Genomic DNA, 19,624 nt, shown 5'->3' on the forward strand with positions numbered 1-19,624 from the left:
ACATTGGTTTGCCCGCCGCTGTGGGTATCCACATTGGAAGTTCTGGAGCACCTGAAGAATTTTAAAGTTTCTGTGAGCATAGTTCATTGCGCAGATAATTTTACCTTTAGAACTCTTGTAGAATTTTGTCGAAGCAGACAATAAATAAAAATGAAAGACGTTTACAATCCCCTGTAACGCCGAATTAGAGCGCAGCACTTGAAAAGGAGGAGGGGATATGGAGAGGAGGGTATGAGCCTACACCTCATCCGTACCCTCCCCTCTTCCTCTCCTGCTGGCCTCACATTTAGGGGAAGATTTTCCCGCTAAATCTAGCGGGGAAACGTTTCCGCTATATTTGATGGAGAGTATTTCCCGCTAAATTTAGCGGGGAAAATTTTAAGCCAAATTTAGCGGAGAGTTTTTTCCGCTAAATTTAGCGGGAAATTCGTTCTGATAATTTTAGTGGAAAATATTTTCCGCTAAATTTAGCGAGGGAACGCTTCCGCTAATCTTAGTGGGGAATTTCCCGCTACATTTAGCGGGGAAATTTTCGGCTAAATTTAACGGGGAACTTTTCCTGCTAAATCTAGCGAGGAAATTTTTCAGCTAAATTTAGCGGGGAAAATTTTCCGCTTAATTCAGCGGGGAATTTTTTTCGCTAAATTTAGAGGGAGACGTTTCCGCTAAATTTAGAGGGAAAATGCGGGGGAAGATTTAGCGAGAAATTTTTTTGCTAAATTTAGCGGGGAATTTTACCCATAATGCAACGCGCGGTGACATCACCAATGACGTCACTGGTGACCCTCATGACGTCACACGTGACGTGAACATGGGAAACATCCTATAGTGCATAGCGCAGTTACGCCGACGGCGACGGCGACGCCGCTAAACCGGAAACGGGCGCCTAAGAGCTGCGCATTAAAAAGAGAAAGAAGTGTCTGCGTCGCCCAGTCGGTACCGTGTCTGGCTCGCAAACGAAGAATCGTGGCCTGGAATGGCGTCTCAGCCTAAATTTATTTAAATTGTGTCGTTTAATTGCATTATAAAGTGAAATCATTTGAGACATGGGGCGACCTTTAATTCGCCTTACCATGTCAAGCTTCAATGACTTTTATTCCACGCGTGACGTCACGTTTCACGTGAGTGTTGTGGGTTGTTTGAAATTCCAGTGTGAGGAAATGTGATTCTGACGTCGTGACCCTATCAATTAACCAATAAGGATTTTCCCGTCCCACCGACACCGACGCCGGCTTTTCTGCGGCACGAACTTCTAAACGCTATTGCGTTAAAAAAACGCAGGGCGAGGCTCATTGTGCTTACTAAATTTACTTAATGATTTGCTATTCTGCATTCTTATCAACTACAACTGTCTAATTAGCCGCGGAGCAATAAGAAGGTGTTCCGGACTGCCATGCCCCAAGTTTCTTAAGATGTCGGTGGCCGTAACATGATCACCGATAATTTTATTGCAAGCAGCGATTCTCCCAATACATTCGGGGCTGATAAAGAGGCTGGCTATGACACCGACAGCTGGCGTATAGCCACATTCTGCTGATCGACATGAAGTCTTGGAAAATAGGTCAGACGAGGGGCGCCAGGGAAGCATTCCGGTCTTTGGAACAGGGAAGCCGGAACACGTTGCTGTAGGACCGGAACCACTTGTTTGCGACTGCGAGAGAAAGAGACATGACCTTTATACAAACGGTGAACACGACCCAAAGCAATTCTCACACAAAAAGCATAGAAGCGCCGAAAAGACCGAGGACGAAGTAAGTCAACACAAGGCTCACTCACAGCTGTTGTTTGAGGCGGCAGCTGCGAGTTCGCTTTGAGTTGTCTTACTTCATTGAAGTCCACACACATAAGGCCAATGATATGTCCGATTTTTCTGTAAGGAAAATGCCATCTGCGGATCGTTCCAAGCCGAGATCTCCAGCCGTCCGAATTGTGAAGCTATCTGCAGTATGGTTTTCCGGCCGGACTGCATACCTCTCTTCTGTTTAGTTAAAATGCTGCTACTTTTTACAAGGACTACAAAACACGAAGGTGTGGAGTAATGCGTGGACTTTGAGATTGCACATGCGCTAGGCGGTTAACGCACCTGCACTCTCAGAGCCCACAATGAGGTCATTAAATCGCGTGTCTTACAGTCACTCAATAAGCCACACTTCAGAGTAACAGCACTTCACCCATTTTGAGGATTAAAATCATTGTTGCAGTCATCCAAATCGTTCTCGCAAACACACAAGAATTCTATGTCATGCTGTAGAAAATCCACAGCAGTCCGCGATGGAGAAAATTTATAACAAATTATTAGGCAATTGTGTTGCATACGTGAAACGTTCGAACGTCACAAACGCTTAACATAGTCTCTGTTTTCAAAGGCAAGACGGCTACGTTCTTAGCGTTCTTCATCAGACAGTTTAACACGTACCGTGTGTGCACTTTATAGTTATTCATACAATGAAGTGTACTGCCGCTAATCGGGCTGGTAAACCTGGCGATCTTCCAGAGCCTTTCATACTCGCGAGCTCCTCTCCCACAGGCGGTTGACCTCCTCCTCGCCTATACCTCTCCTTTTCGCTTACCCCTCTGGTCACATGACCTCCCCGTTTACCAATCAACGTCGAGCACCTCAGTTCCTCTTCTCTCACCTATCAGCCAATCGGTGCTAAGCCTTGCGACCACGCTTCTATCTAGGCTTCACGAAATGCCGAACACCTACCCAAAGAATGTTTCAGGCCAATAACTGTATCCCTTGAGATACCCTAACCCTTTCTAAAGCTTAGAAAGTAGCACTTCCGAATCGTGACAATTCAAACTCCGCACTATGCACAAAGATGGCGATTCGCGCAAAAAAATCGGGGATTCAAGTTAACCATTTTGTTCTTAGCCCGAGACTGAGGCAGGAAAAAAGGAAAGTTTCGAAGTAGAAGAAAAATGAACAGTCGAAGACACGTCTCTAATAGAGACGTGTCTTCGACTGTTCATTTTTCTTCTACTTCGAAACTTTCCTTTTTTCCCGCCTCAGTCTCGGGCTAAGAACAAAGCGGTTGACATCCACCAGCTCGCCTGCGCAATCACTACATTATCAGGGATTCAAGTGCCGATTTTCTCTAACTGACGCATATTCAGTGGCTCTAATGGCGTGCTGGGTGGGCTTCATGAATGACGCAAAAAAAGTTTTCCCAAGTTTTCTTCAAGGGTCTCTGTCTTCAACGGCGACGTTGTTTTTTTTACTTATACGAACTCACTCCACTTGGATCCGTAAAGGACGGGGCAGCCGGCGTGCGTTGTGAGCCTCTCACCATCCCCGCTCGCCTTTAGGTTCCACCAGAACGCGGCGTCCCCCTGCGAAAATAACCTTCGTGTTAAGACCAATCTATTGAAAAAAAGTACGAGTGTTTTTCGTTCCAAACCAACAAAGGGCATCTAGCCCGCCCCCATTAGAGGATTTGGGAATTCATTTGAACCACATAGCGATCTCGTCATTCGCAACCAAAATCTTGGTGACGCGGCGCCTTGTCCGCACTAAGCTTGCGTCTGATTCCTGGCACTTCAACCTGGATACGAACTCACCTCCTGAAGATCTGTACGCACAGGAATTGCCTCGGACACATCAAGACGGCGTTATTACACTTTCATTATGGGGGTTTCGACGTCGCCGGGTCAAATTCAGAACGTCTTAAAAATTAAAAGCGAATTTATTTTTGGTTGTCATTGGCCTTTTGAATTAACTATGTGCAAACAAGGCCTGTGACAGAGCTAAGCATGTGCGCTTCTACCTTTGATAGCACTGCACACAATTTATAAGATAAAATACAGTGTGAACATTGTCTTTTCCTGATAAAGAAGCATTTTATCTTAGAAACTATAACAAACAAAAGCACGGAAGTTGTGGCGTTACTCAATTCTACTCATCGAATGATTTTTTCGGCTTAAATTATAGGTGGCACTGGGACCAGCGGTTTCAACATGTTTAAACATGGAGAGAACAGTGCGTTTTGTTTTTAGGAAAGGAAATAGCCCGCTACAGATCAACGAAAGTTCATAAATAAGCATGGGCGAGATCTGACAGATGCTAAAATAATGAAACAGTGGAATTCAACGTTCTGGGACTGTCGTTGATAGACGCCTAACAAGAGCTAGAAACTGAGTTTCGCTTGGACGGTCACCGGGGAGCAAACGACGTCCATGTTGAGGTGTTCGAAAAAGTAAAAAAAAAAAGGAGACCCTTTTGACTTTTTATGATTTTCTTGAAACAAAACAAGTTTCTGTACGTAGGATATTTATGTATTAAATTCTTGAAATTGGAAAGACTTTATTTTCACCGGTATAATGGCGATAAAAGAGATGTCGTTAAGGCATGGTGCCACGCGGTGCATTTTTTTTAAGCTGTCACACACTTTAGAGCTTCTAGATTTTCGATGATAAAACACGAGGAAACAAAGAAAATTAATTAACCTTTTTGGGTGTCAGCCTTATTCCGAGGTTTGGAAAGACTGTCGCGCCACCTTCTTCAACGTCAGTCATCTGTAACCAATAACAATACAGGTTCGCCATCTGGTGAAAAAAGTTATAATTAGGCCCGAGTGCTCGAGAGATAAGCGGTAATTTATTCAGTGTTGCCGTTGATTTGATTTTGCCACTGAAATTGTGAACCTCAGTTTCACGGGCATATAAAAACATTCAAACCGAAGAACCTCGAGATTCATAGACGTTCTTTCGAGCCTGTGCTACCAAACGGTGTTTTCAGCGGACATTTACGTGATATCGATTAAAGTTTTCTGTTAAAGGAGAAGACAAGACTGTCGTTCGCGCCACTCGCGGCTAAGCTCAAAATTAAATAAATGGGGGCAACATCATCAATATTGTGTACGTCTTTCTGCCGCAGGTTTCGGCTGAGGTTGCTAAGCTCTGCTTTGGCACTTGGTTAGGGTGCGTGTTTAATGAGTAAAGCACCAATTGAATACTAGTCACAGCGAAATGCTGACACAAAATCGTGTCCAATTTGTGCCCCGCCCCTCATCGAGGAAGGTGACGTAAGGAATTCAGTCCCCAGGCCTTGTATGCGGTAAACACCGCGAGCTTTGTGGAAAAAAAGCTGGACAAAGTGCCCCTTATAACTCGATCTCCTCGCCAAAGTAGCAATTCGAAAATTCGTGGGTAAAGAAAAAAAGTGCTTTAATGACCAGGCGTGCCCAGGGTGCATGGCCGAAACAATGGTGGACTCGGACGTATGCCGCAGGAGCTATTACGTGGTGCGAACTTTGTAAACCGTCCATTAGTATACCATCTCTAGTCGGTGACAGGGTAATTAGAGTTCAGGGGAAGCTCCTCCCGCCTGCTTCCACTTCAGCGGAGTTAACGTTGGAGAGGGGGTCGCGTCAGTTTCAGCCTTTAATCAACTCTAGTGAAAGGATGTGGGAGGATCCTCCCCTCAATACTTAACATGTAACCAATTATAGCCTATGTATTTATCTTACTGTACAGGGGATATGCCGTGCACTAAAGAACGACGTGTACGTTGCGATACAAATAAAAATTTAAAAAAAAGCCTTCACGAATTTGAAATTTGGGAATATTCTACGAGGACTAGAGCGGCGAAGAGTTGAGAAAAAAAAAAGGAGGTTCACTTACGTAGATCATAAGCGTGGCTAATCTGTCTCCTGCTCCTCGTTGAAGGTAATAATCAGCCGACTGAAGAAGAAGACATATGGAGAAGGTAAAAGTATAGATTTCGCGGTGTTTCGCGCTCTGCTTGAAAACGACATACCTTTTTTTTTAAATCATGGCGTGTTTGAATACAACATTTGTCTTTAAATAGCGAGTGAAAATGCACCAGTCGTGCCTAGAAACGCATAAGCAATCAGTATTTGACTTAAGGGTCAGGAGCATGGTGCATGCAGTGCGTCTTCGGCTGGTGTGTTTAGCCTCCTATTCTGTTCATACATCAGGTGTGGTCCTGAAGTGGGAACAAAGCACGTCACAGAAGCCGGTCTATCAGGCTGACGAACGTCGCGATCCTGGCGGTTGACACTACAAACTAGAAGCCCAGGCAAAAAGTACGCTCAAACGCGATTGTCGCTGTCGTCGCGGTGGCGCAATTCGTAGTTGCCAAAGTTTCCGTGGTCTGTCAAAAAGAATAAATGTCTCTCCACGTGCACCACATCTGCTGTGGCGCCGCTAGTTATTTTTTGAAGAGCGCTCGTTAAGTTGTTTCTCTGTCGATTTTTTTTTCTAGTTCGACGAGGACGGCCAAGTTTCTAGTTCGTAAAAAAGGTTTATAGCGCCCATCCCAACGATTATTCATTTTCATTATTAGGGGTGTAACACACGGATTTAGTGGTGTTTTATGCTGCTATACGCTGTTTATAGGGGAGTCAGTGTTTATATAAAATCTAGAAAAGGTCTCAATAACCAAGTTATACACCTCGTCTGCCGAGTCGCAAGAAAGGACCACAATTCCAGTTTGTAGCTTGTACTTGCGCTTCAAATCAGAAAAGGCGTGCCGAGCTTGTATTATGATAATGGCAGTGATTAGGTTCAGGTTTTTTCCTGACACATCTTTGAGATTAGAAAACAAATATATGGGAAGGTGATCACTGACTGTTGGCTCATTCAAATCTGCGGTTTCTCACATCATTTGCCAGAGTTGGCTGAAGTATGGTACAGAAGAACAAAAAAAAAAAAAACATACGGAAACGTGCGGCTGACACAGTAAGAGAAACTCCAACTGTCGCGGTGATGACGTTATCATGTTGATATTGAAATCACCACCCAAAGAAAGCTAACATTCCTCCGGCCAATAAAAAAATCTCAACAAATAAAAAAAAAAGTGTCGGTAAATATTTTCGTAAGGATGCATCACAGAGAAGACGGACCTCGCCTTCCGAATAGTCAAGATTTCTAAATCATCTGTGACAGCCGTAAACTAGGTAATGATCGTACATTGAAGGGAAAAGTTTAGCATGAAAGCATGAACCTCCCCGCGCTATTTAGAGCGATTTAACTTTTAAAGACTGTAGCCAGCACAATTGTCTATGTCCTCGTCAGAAGAACACCAAACCTCAGTCCAACATTAGCAAATAAAAACAAAAAAAGTGTAATAATATACAGGACTATTCAAATTTGTATTGTGCTGATCGAATAATAATATGAGAGAGAATGACAAAAATTGCGGAGCGAGAGATGCATTCTTGACGTGTTTTATTTTGCAGTAAATATGTGCTGTGTTTAATCATATAATGGAGGCGTATTATTATTGGCTCAATGAAAAATAAAACACGCAGAAAAACAAGCACGTTGCGATAAACAAATAAGCGATTAAATAAAATAATTATAAGGACAGAAAAAAAATATACAAGTGACCACTGAACGCGTTCGTCAGCCGAGAAACATGGCGAAGAAGGACCGAGAGAAGAGGTTCACCACGCCACCCAGTTTGGAAGGGGAGATGAGGGTGCTTGGCTCATTCTTCGGGGGTGTCTTGTGAGTCTCGGGCTTTGTCTGATGGGCCCTTTCACAGATCTCTCCTAATGACTAGGCTAAAATTAAGTTTCGACATAAAGAAACAGTATACATTGTGGCACTGAGCATGGTGAAGCGTTATGCTCAGTGCCAGAAAGCAATCCGGTTTTTCTTTTTATTTTGGTCTAAACATGTTATTAGTTTCGTGATTCGTCGAGCTCCTTTCTTTCACTGCGGCGATTGAGTATTCCGAATGTTTTGCGGTAAAATAGACGCTCCACTTTAAGTCCGACAGCAGATGATGCTACAACCCGAGAACACCGAACAAACGTGAAAAGAGCACCCGCACGGCGTCCATCGCCTTTGCACCTTTACTATAACCGAGTAAAGCAGTCAGGCAAAGCATATACAACGCCGTATATAGAGAGAGTTTGGACATTGGGAGGAGCAGGCAGAGACTGGGCGTGCACGAGACGCAGATAGAAGGCTCGTCATGTTCTCTTGGCCATCCAGAAGCCGGAAATGATCTCCTTGCGGTGATAGTGAGAAACGTTTTTGTTAGAGCGTAAGAGCTAAATAGAGTAACGCTTTACGGCTGAAAATATAGTACATGTTATGATCGTGCAATAAAGATATAAGAATCGAATGTAACACTCAAACTCTCTTTTGTTCGGGTGAACTCTGACCGCTCGGACGGCATATTCCCTGCCCTCGGCGCCTGTGGCAAACGGATCGCATCGATCGTTCTCCTAGATTGTGACTTTGCACGATCGTGATAGAAAAATCACGTGCGACATAATTTTCAGTCACCGAGAGTTACTCCGACGCGACCACCGCCAGAATATTGTTCGCGACTTCTGCTGGTCACATTCGAATCTGTGAAGGCGCCCTCGAACACGCCCATGCCCTCTTTCGGCCAGTGGCACCTCAACATTGAGCTCCCATACTTCCTAATGAATGGCCAGACAATCTCTATATACGGCTTTGAACGTAGGCGCCGCGATCCTGCGCTTCTTTTTTGTGCGCCAGAGCCGTATATGTAGAGAGTTTGGCCATTCTTTGGGAAGTATAGGAGACAAATGAGGAGGCGCCTTTGTCCGAAAGCGGGCTGGCCGTGTTCCAGGGCGTCTTCAGAAATTCGAATGTGACCAACCAGAAGCCGGAAATAATACCCTGGCGGTGGTCGCGAGAAACAAACCTGATAACTGCATTGGAGTAACTCTCGATGGCTGAAAATATGGTACACGTGATGTTTCAATCACGCTTATCCAAAATGATGGTGGAAGAGTGCGACTAGCGGAACGATCGACATAATCCGTACGCCAAGCGCCGAGGGCCGGAAATCTGCCATCCGAGCGGTCACACTCTGTCCGCGCAAAACAGAGTTGAGCTGCGCATTCGTTTCTTACATTTTTCTGCATGATCATGATCAAAACAACACGTGCACCCTATTTTCAACCACGAAGAGTTACTACACTTCACTCTTACGCACTTATTAAAATCATATACGAACATAGACCTTTGATCTGAACTGTTTCTCGCTACCACCGCTAGGGGATCCTTTTCAGCTTCTGGTTGGTCAAGAGAGCATGCCGAGCCCTCTTTCCGAGTCCGCCGCACGCCCTGGCTCTGCCTGCGGCTCCATTGACCAAACTCTCTATATATACGGCTCTGTTGTGCGCGTGATTGGTCTAGCCGGTCATAGCAAATCAACAAAGACAACAAGCGACAAGACGACGCAGCTTGAGCCTCGTTTAATTGGTTCGACAGAATCTTCGCGTCGATGCGGTCGGACTAAAGATGAAACGGAAGATAGCAAGTTAAGAATCACGCGACAGAATGGAGCTTGAGACTACTCACACTGTTGTAAGCCTCCAATGAGTCTTGAAGGAAGTCGTGGTGCGGCAAGAAATGCCCTCCAGTACCGTAGTTGGCCAGCTGCCCATTGACACAAAGTATGTCCAGTTAGAAAACATCGGACAAAGTTATGACCCTCATATGGGTAGAAAGGTTTGCCGATTGTGGCAGGCATTACGATGTGCATCATCCTCACCGCCTTGGTATAATTTATGCTCGGCGTTTTTTGCGGATATCTAAAACCAAACTCTTGAAACTGCACGCAAAATCGAGATCTCAGTGTAAGTGAATTCTCGATAGCTTAGTTCATTTCTTCGTGGGCATGCTTCTTCGAGGGACATGCGCACAAAGACTCGTACATCGGCGAACATGTCGCTACTTGAAAAACGAGCAACGCTGTCGGGGTAATTTTTTTTGTTTGTTTTACGTGTATTACAGTATCTAGTGACAAAGAGTCAGTGAGAGTCAACGCGACCAAAGGCGGCCTTATGACATTTCTGCACACGGGCGAACATTTATATTAAAAAACTCAAATTGTATAGAAAAGTTTGTTTGACAAAGTACCTTACGACTGTTTCTATTTGATACTTATGTTTATCGTTGCTTTTGTTAGCATATACGCTGCATTGAGTCCTGGTCCTTGAAGGTACACCAGGTCAAAGAGTTAAGAAGTCCACATTGAGCGTGACCCCTTCTGTTTTCAGGTGCTCTATATTAACTGGTGAAAGTTAACCAGAACCACTGTTTTCTACGAAAGGCGTACAAATCGGTAGTCCTTGTGATTATTCACCCGACGACATCATAGCTTTAATAACGGCCCGAAAGTTTGGAGGGGTCACTTTAAGGACGGAATAATTAACATTTTCTCAGGTAAATTATTAACAACCCCCCCCCCCCCCCACAAAAAAAGAAAAAAATCAATAAATAAAAAAAAAAAAAATCCAGCGCAGTGCTTTTTTTATTTTTTTTTTTTTGCTTTTAGATGTTCTTTTTTAGTAGGCCGAAGGACCGGTACTACGCGAAGTACGAGTTTGTAGTCGTGTTTTAAGGATATTTTCAAGCCTCATGACGGAATTCACTCATGAACACAAATGTGCGGACGACAAGGATTAGCACTCTCATATTGGGGAGTGGAGTGAGGGTTCCAGTTGCTTGCACAATAACCTAGCCACCACTTCCTGTTCGAACATCAGCCATAAAGCGACGCAACTGACAGTTACCCGACACCCAACGAAAAAGCTCAACGGTGAAGATTTCAGGCTTCGTTTCGGCGTCAAACAGGGCGTAGTCACAGACTATACGGAACGCAAGTTCGTCTGCTTCTTTTTCAGGGTTTGTGGTGACGTGAGAACGCCAAGTTCGGATCGACTCTCATTGGAAGTGTAGTGGGTAGACCTGAAAGCAAGCTGACTTGAGGTCTACTCACTCTTCTTTAATCAGAGCTCTACGTTCTGACATCACCACAACTCCAGCAAAAGAAACAGACGAACTTGCGCTCCGCATAATCACCGACAACTTAAGAAACGGGTTGGGGGGGGGGGGGGGCGTGCCTTGTGATGTTCATGCCCCTTGTTTCGTGATTGGTTCTTCGGTGTTTTTAGACTAATGCTGCAATTCATTGGATGTGAAGCAACAATGAGATGCATGCGGGACTCGCCATACCCCGCGTTTCTTAAACTACTCTCAAAGACGTGCATACTAAAATTGCGAGGTCAGGCAACATAACCTAGAATAATGAAAGCATCCAGATGGCCTCCTCTTCCTTCATGAAGCACTCTAAAAAAAGTTTGTGCGTCTACTTTCACGTATCACCCTCGAAGAGCCAATCAGCGCAACTTACGGAGGCAGCTCAGCGAATGACGATGCCGAAACATATGTTTAGACAAAAAAACGCAGTCTGAGTTGTGACATTAAGCAATGCAAGCGTGACGTTTTGCATTGCTTAATGTCACAACTCAGACTGCGTTTTTTTGGTCTGAGCATATGATTCAGCATTGTCATTTGCTGAGCTGCCTCCGTAAGTTGCGGTGATTGGCGGTGATTGGCTCTCCGAGTGTTGTGCGAGAAAGCAGACGCAGGGGCTTTTTTTTTTAAAGTGTTCGTGGTGCGGTCAGGGCGCATCCGCGGCACTCGATTCGTTCAAGTGGGGATACGAAACGGCCGAGAGAAAGACGAACATCGTGATGTTGCACTTTCTGTTACTGATTGACCGGATCTATTGGCACGTAAAGACGGCTGCGTTCTCACTCATAGTTAAATTAACTGTACAAATTACGAGCGTCGAAGAGAAAGCACGGCTTGCAGAGTAGAGTGAGCACTGACAACGAAATCTGCAAATGAGGACGATACATTTTTTACTCTAATCATCCTTACTTTTTTTTTAAAATTTCAACCTTTCTGCGTATTTTTATTTTCATTTTATATATTCGTTTACTCTAATCGATTTCTTAATTTGTTGCCACCATTCCCGAACGCATCGCACTTCCTAAGGTACACCCCAAAGCAGCTCTCTCATAACGACAAAAGTTATCTAACCTGGTACGCTTCCGCTTCTTCATCGGTGTCCGAGGTACCCATGCCCAAGAGAGCACGCAGATACGAATTCATTCTGACTGCGATAGGTGCCTCATCTTCGTTCAGCCAGGCACTAGAAGGAAAGATGCGAAAAAAAAAGTTTTGAACACACGCAATGTTTGACGTTGCGATAGTTGCAGCTTCTTATTGCTGTTTTTCCGTTGGTAAAACTCGCAGGCTTATCAACGTGAAAGGGCCAACGAAGTTTCTTGCCCAAGTGCCAACCCGTAAAGCCACAGTCAACCTGCTTGTTCGTCATACAAATGATACAGTGTCCACTGCAGGCATGTCGACAGAATTATCTCTGTATACACGCCTGAAGCATCTTCGAAGCATGCTTAGTTTACACATATGCATGCTTCGAACATCTCTGCAGACAGTTTTGGTATGACCAATATGACGGGACTTTAGTATACGAGGAACCAAGGCGCCTCAGTAAGTGTATAAAGACTGTCTTTTGCATGACGAATTAGCAGCTTAACCCCGAATTCGTAAATTACCATTTATAATGAACGCGTGGCAAATTTAGAACAATATGCTATACGTGACTGCATTGGCGTCACATAATCAGCGGCAATTGTGGTCACTTTGCTGACTGTTTTTCGTACGTACGAACCAGTAAGAATGAGCGCTAGCAGCTAGCGGTGGCGTCACAAGCAAGCCATGTACATAGCTCGGCAGCCAATGGAATTGCGGCATTGTTTGATAAGAAGAATGCCGCACAACGAATCCCGATGCAAGAAGCGGAAACGCAACATGACGGCTTAAGAACCACAGCTTAAGAAAACCCTGTGGTTCTTAAGCCGTGGGTGACTACATGGTTTGGCGATCACGAGTGCGCAACAAAGTATAAACGCTGTACGCTACACAGACCTGTGTGTGTGTGTGTTTGCATTAGCAAACTCTGAATCAGTGCGAAAACTAATCGCTCTCTTTAGATTCGTCCATGGATCATCTATTTGATTCGCTACTGTTTATTTCCGGTCACAACATTTAAGGACGTAAAGCTTGGAGAGGTAAAATCCGGCATCACCTCGTTCATTTGATAAATGTCTCCACGGTAGGATTTTTTGCGTTTTGGTAATGAGTATACACTACGCTTACAAAAGTTTAGGAGCCCCACTTTAGTCAGGTTATTTATGTTTCTTGAAACAATGGTCTTAAAGTTGTATATTAAGAAAAGAAAAACACTGTCATCATACCCCTCTGCTAATTTGTCGTCAATTATAAAAAAAAACTCGACATGTTATATAATATAACTACTTAACTTCTATTGTTACCTAAAACCAATCAATAAAGTGTAAGCTAAGCCCGACCTTAATGAGACGAAGTTCATATCGTTCTTTATTTAGAGAATCGTGTTAGATCGATGTCTTTTGATTTCTGAACACACTTGGCAATGAGGGATACGTCAAATAATGTACATTACTTGTTTAGGTTTTCTTGTTTTACATTACAGAATGCTCAGATAACTGCGCATTACGCGGCAGAGTTCCGACCAACAAGCGACCGTCAATTATCGTTTTATACTATTAAAATTAAAAAGCCGTTATAAAAACAGAATCTAGTGTCATGGAAAGTGTTCAGTCGAGACAACCTCTAGATTTACACCCTGTTAGAATAAAGGGCAAGAAATGCGCCGGTGTGTTGTTTGAAATGTAAGCAAGGGCTATGGCGTACTACTGGACGTCGTAATTCAGATTAGCAATTCGTTGGCTGCTCCTAATAAGGGGATAACTTGGAAGCACATATAGACATTGGCAAATCTGACGGGAGGCGCAAAAGCAGCACTACAAAAACACCTTGTTTCGAATAGAGATTATGTACCCAGATATTTTCAATGAGAGGGATCGAAAGGTATTCCTGAATGGCCGGCACGACATTTATCAAGCAAACACAAAGGTAGCTTTATAATAATTCTTCTTCTTCTTAATATTAATTTCAATAATTAATATTGAATATTCAAGATTTAATATCGAATATATGTATATTCGAATATTCAATCTTCAATTCAATAATGTCATCATACAATCTTGCTTAACTCTCCACATTACTTCAAATAATTTAGTAACTTGTCACAGAACTAAGATTGCCAGTGTCTTCCTCAACAGAGTAAGTAATAAACACCGTAGTATTAATCATTACGTAAAGAAAGCTTGAAACAAGCCAATATTACGTTGAGCTGGTTCGTTCTGGCGACGGCATCATTTCACTCCCAGTGTAGGTTGTGGATCGTTCCAGCTGTCGTGGGAAACAGGGGAAAAAAAAAGAGAACAAAGTAACATATAAACAAACAATGAAACAAGGTTGTTTGTGTTTATCTTGTTAGTTCTTGAATAACCATTTCACTTAAGGCTTAAAATCGACGTACCCTTTCTTTAAACATGTTTTATTTTAATGTAAATATATGAGGCTGTTATTTGCTACAGACCCCAGGGATCTTGGGGTGAATCCCTGCCATTGTTTGTTTTAGTCTAGATGAGCATCGTGCCGGAGAGCGGTCGAGTATCATTACTGCGTTGTGCCTCAGGTTGGCGGTCGTACTGTATTTGCAGAATTCCCCAAATGGATAAAATTAGACAGGTTTGTAGGATTCTCTTTAGATGAAAAATATAATCTACAGAAAAAAGCATTATATCAACAACAGTACTATCATGTTTCCTGGCAAGGTTGTGTTTTTGTTTTATTTCCCTTCATGTACTTGTACCCCTCCTAAGGCCTAGCAGTTGTTTGGGTAAACAAGATGATGATTAACTGCTCAACTTACCGGAGTATGAATTGCTTACTTAATTAATTAATATATCAGTCAGTCAATCAGTTAATTAATATTAAAAGTCAGTCAACCGTTTAATTAATTAATAAATCGGTTCCTTTCAGTACATATTAACTGATACATAAATAGATAAATTGGTTGATCGATTGATTGATTGATTGATAGATTGATCGATTGCGAAGACGCCAGATGCCAACTGGGGCTGGCCAACTTCCCGCTGAATAAACAAACCAACAAAAAAACGAATCAACAAACAAACAAACAAAAGACTTCCCACTTTCATTTTTTCTTCTTTCAATTCCTCACTTCTTAACCGAGTCTCCTTCCCATCTTAAAAAAGACGAACGAAGATTATCGGTTGGCGAGAAATTATTTCTCCAGTCAGGGCAGAGAGCAGTCTCATGCTTCGTGCCTCAGTCTCACCGCCACCATCTCATCATATCAATGCTGGTAGCACTGCAACTCTTCTACCCCCATGTACACTTTCCCTAACCCGGCGAAGGTACGGTGGACTAGAAGGGGACATGTGGCGATCGCGCGGGCGATGAGGGCTTCTAAATTCACTAGACTACATGGTGTACCATAATCTGTATGCGGGAAGCAGCATCACATCGCCCTTGAGGGCTAGAAGAGAAGGTACCAATCAAAACGACAGAGGAAGAATTGAGTATTTCACTATACCAGCAGCCATCGCGATTGTGATATCTGTTTTTTTTTTTTTTGCCTACCATAGTTAGGGTTGCCCAACCTTAGGCTGAAAAAATAACGACAGACAAAAGGAACCAACGTGGCTGCTAATAGCGGCTTTAGAATCTAGCGATGTCACAAGGCGGCACCCGGAGTGCCTCAAGAATATTATCGCACGTGGGAGGTAATGAACTCCTGTTGCCCTGACGCCATCTTCCGGTTTACAACCTTCTGAACTGTGAACATTGATATCGTCTTTGGTTCGAAAGAAATTGGGACTCCGTCTAGAATTGCCGAGTAGATTTTACGGCGCTTGGGAGCAATAGACAAATCGAATCTGTGAATAAATTAAAGCAAAAATAGTTATTCGATGCATAAACAGCATGAGGTTACTCTGGCAGTTTTTAGCGATATGGTACACGCTGTAGATGAGAAATTTTGCGTGTGCAGTACGACTGGTAGCATGGGATCCTTACGGCGCATTAGGGTGTAGTGATACATGGCCGCACCACATTTCGATGCATATATCCACATTTTAAAGGGAGAAAGTGTGGAATGAAGTCAGAATTTACGGGTTCTTCCAACCATTCGCTATATGAATGACTGCGCTGCTAATTGGGACTGCACGAAAAAGAAGCACAAAACATTAATTTCGGTAGTAACTTATATAGAAGCCGTTTGTGACTCGGAAGAAAATTGTTCCTTTTAAGAAGCAGTCTTTCTTACCCGTGGTTCAGCGAAGGCCATCAGATCTTCGATGTCTTTGTCTTGAACAACGTCGTGCATCACAATGACGTAAGGCTTAAGATTGATTTCTTCGAGCTTGATTGGCTGTAGCGCAAAGAAGCCATCTTGTCCCTTGTAGTAGCGACACCTCAGCTGGCTGTCCATCTTGGGGCTCTGTTAATGAAACCGGCGACTTTTTTTTGGAAAGCATGCTACAAGATATTCCGACTTTGAGGCTCTGTTGATTATAATGTTTCGAATGTTAAATATAGCTATACACAGATTAAAAATTTATAACTAGATTTCGCAGTTTTGGGGGGTTTGTTTTTCTTACCACTTACGAAGTTTTGGTGTGTTTTTTTCTATCCGCCGATTTCGTGTTTTTTATGGTTAATTTTTGGCGTGAGATAAGAAAAAAACAATACCATTGTTTTGGTGGCATATATAGATAAAAAAGAGGACACGGCCGTGGTATCCTTAAGGGAACATTTGCGCCTAACTAGACTATTTTATTTATTTATTTGAAATACTGCAAACCTTTTTAATGTCATATCTCCCTGTCCACGTACTGTTCGAGTAGCACAACCATATATTTGCGATTTCGTGCTGTAGCAGTTTACACTGTATTTGACACAACACATAAATGCATAACAACGGAGAGCATAGTCTATTATTACATATTATATCATAGTATATTATTTTGAAAGCATTCTAGTACCGAAGTGAAGGGAACGAGATAGGGGCTGCTGTTCTCGAATATAGATGCAGCCACGTCGAACGTTCAGTGGCAGTTGTTTTCCGGGTCAACTTAAAATAAACTTGTGCGTAAAGCTCACTTTCCACGAAGCCTGGCTTTTTCATATTTAATGGCAGATTCAATTCGCTGGGTTAATCAGATTTTTGCGAAAGCACGGAACCAAATGTAAAACCGATTTTTCGGTAGATTTTAATTCATTATTTATTCAAGTGGTTGTAGATATTGAAGACTGATCAATATTTACAGCAAGCCGGCAACGGTAAGGCGGCGCCAGAAGAGTGAGAGCCCACGGTTATACCCTGTCTGGTTGTAACTTGGCAAAGGGTGCACGACAAGCTTCGATATGGGCTACGTATACGAGCGCAATGCACAGATATTGGAGCATGACGCAGCGAAAAGCCTGATACTTTTTCGCAGTAAAAGCGTACTGCGGTGATACGCAGTCACGTCCCCACTGGCCCACCAGAGCCGTAGCTTCCGCCGTACCGGCATGTTATGCGATCACGGCTTCCTGACCAACCAGCTATTCTTTCTTCAGACGATTGGCCTAAATGGTGCCACAAGAGTAATTGCTCACGTTTGAACCATGGAGCCACCACTCCAAGGCATACCCAATGTTTCTTGCTTCAGACACTAGATAGAGCCAAACTAAACAGCACTGCAGGTGGCCTATAGCAATAGGAAAAACTTATGAAGTACAGCAGGGGAACGCGACAGAACAGCATACGTCAAGACAACATGTGACAAAATAGCACGGTCAAGACAGCACGCGTCAAAAGAGCACTGCGTCAAAAGAGCACAGCGAAAGAACAGCACGCGTCGAAGCAGCTCGCGTCAAAACAGCGCAGCAACAGAAGAACACGAACCAAAAGAATACAGCGTCAAAACAGCACGTATCCGTAAGTGCCTGCAGGTTTTCGGTGTCGTTATATTTTGCTGCCTTTAATATAAAACCTTCCCACCCCACGCCAATTGAGTTGAATCCCTCACTGTCTTCTTTTAAATGATTCTTAATTTGTTGGCGCTGGAAGTGGCGGATTTAATATTTATTCTTTGCGTGTTTGCATCACAGAAGCTGCCACATATTTTCCCATATTTAGTAGACTCATGATGCTGCCCTCCATTGCCTAATACAAAATAATGAAATGACGTATTAACGTACAGTACTTCTGTTTTACGTACAGGACACTGCAACTATTTCATACGACGTGTAACAGTTTTCTTGTAAGCCATTACAGATATTGTGAATATAATAAACCTTGTTCATTCGAATATTTTGTTTCAGTGGGAGTTAATCAGCGCATGTTAAGAAGACATTGATATTGTACTATTTTCATACTTAAATAAAATCCTTGTTCAAGGCTAGCGTGTTTTTTTTTAATGAAAACTACGTTTGAATAAAACATCTCGTGTATGGGAAATATAAATATGAAATTTAGAAACAATAAAACCGTACCCTTTCAACCACCACGCTGTCCCCACTTCCATGGGTTGCTGCTGATCCTCGATACACGGAGACGTCCTCAAGTACGGGATTGTGAATTATTCTGCGACAACCCCTCATGGACATGCTTCCGGGCTGTCGCTTTTCTTTCGCCATGTAAGATAGATATACGTAAAATAAGAGCGCATGTCAAATAAACTATTTTAAAATTTTCCTCTAATTTAGTCCATTGTGATGTTCATTCTTTCTTTAAGTGGAGTTCGGTAAATAGGACGGTGCATTTGTATGGTTAGAATGTACAAACTAACGTCAACGAATTAACATTCAATCGCAAGGAAACGACAAGGCTTTCAACTCCATTGGCATGGAGTGGGAACGTTTTACATTATAGATAAATATAACTACAACCAAAAACCAGCAGGCACTTACGTACGTGCTGTTTTGACGCTGTGCTGTTCTGGCACATGCTCTTCTGTCGCTGTGCTGTTTTCACGCCGTGCTGTTTTGACGCGTGCTGTTCTGTCGCTGTGCTTTTCTAACGCGTGCTGTTTTAACGCGTGCTGTTCTATTGCTGTGCTCTTTTGACGGCGTGCTGTTTTGTCGCGTGCTGTTTTCTCGTTTGCTGTTCTTTCATGGTGCCGCATAGTAGGCCGCAAGAAAGAGTTCACCACAAGTGATTCGTGGCCAGTGCGGTGAAACAGCAACATGCGGCGTTGTATTTCGCAATAACACGGGGAGCGAGAGTTGCCGGGACGTTCCCACCTTTTAACCGCAGGGATGCGGGGTCCTTAGAGAGATGCAGAGCTATCGTTTGCAGCATTTTGTTTTTCTTGGCGGCCTGTTCTTTTGTTTCTCGAGATTAGCGGTGTGAAGTGATGCTTTTCCGTTTTAATCTTGCTACGTTAGAGTAATGAGCTGCGCGCATCGGGAGCTGCTCCTCTGGTGCGCCGGCGTCCTCCGTGCATCCAAGGGTGGACAGATGCGGCAATTGTGACCCCAGCGTGCTTACGCTCCCGAAGCGTCCCATTTCGCCTTATCGCCGGTGGGCCAATCGCTCCCTCATGCCAATCTTTTTTACGGCCGTCTGTACATTGTACTTTGGAGAAGCCAATCGACATCTTCTAAAGTCCAAGCGATCCTAGCGGTGCAAGGCCTTGCAAAGCACCTGGGGAACCCCTTGACCACGAAGGTTTCGGTTCCGATTGTCCAACCTTACCCCTCGAAGTCACGTAAAGTGTTTGTATTTGCAGATCTGCGACTACAGTGCTTGTATTTTCAGATATGCGACTTTCCTTAAATATATTATACTGCAGGTGTTGCCTACTGATACGGATGGAATGCTGGGGCTCGTTTA

General features: G+C 43.5%; 1 protein-coding gene across 1 annotated transcript in view; it reads right to left on the reverse strand.

Annotated features, from left to right (window-relative positions):
• Positions 1 to 1,562: 1,562 nt before the first annotated feature.
• The window catches only part of LOC8031200 (prolyl 4-hydroxylase subunit alpha-1-like), a 30,794-nt gene continuing 12,732 nt past the window's right edge, over positions 1,563 to 19,624 (reverse strand). Inside the window, exons 7-14 of the mRNA XM_040217600.3 lie at positions 16,070 to 16,243; positions 14,060 to 14,124; positions 11,845 to 11,956; positions 9,313 to 9,390; positions 5,623 to 5,682; positions 4,447 to 4,515; positions 3,237 to 3,333; positions 1,563 to 1,651 (exon numbers count right to left, since the gene is read on the reverse strand). Coding sequence (XP_040073534.1) covers positions 1,563 to 1,651; positions 3,237 to 3,333; positions 4,447 to 4,515; positions 5,623 to 5,682; positions 9,313 to 9,390; positions 11,845 to 11,956; positions 14,060 to 14,124; positions 16,070 to 16,243 — 744 coding nt within the window. The remainder of the gene's footprint in view (positions 1,652 to 3,236; positions 3,334 to 4,446; positions 4,516 to 5,622; positions 5,683 to 9,312; positions 9,391 to 11,844; positions 11,957 to 14,059; positions 14,125 to 16,069; positions 16,244 to 19,624) is intronic.

This window comes from Ixodes scapularis, unplaced genomic scaffold, assembly GCF_016920785.2.
Source record: "Ixodes scapularis isolate PalLabHiFi unplaced genomic scaffold, ASM1692078v2 PGA_scaffold8__174_contigs__length_109621045, whole genome shotgun sequence".
Taxonomy (NCBI): Eukaryota; Metazoa; Arthropoda; class Arachnida; order Ixodida; family Ixodidae; genus Ixodes; species Ixodes scapularis.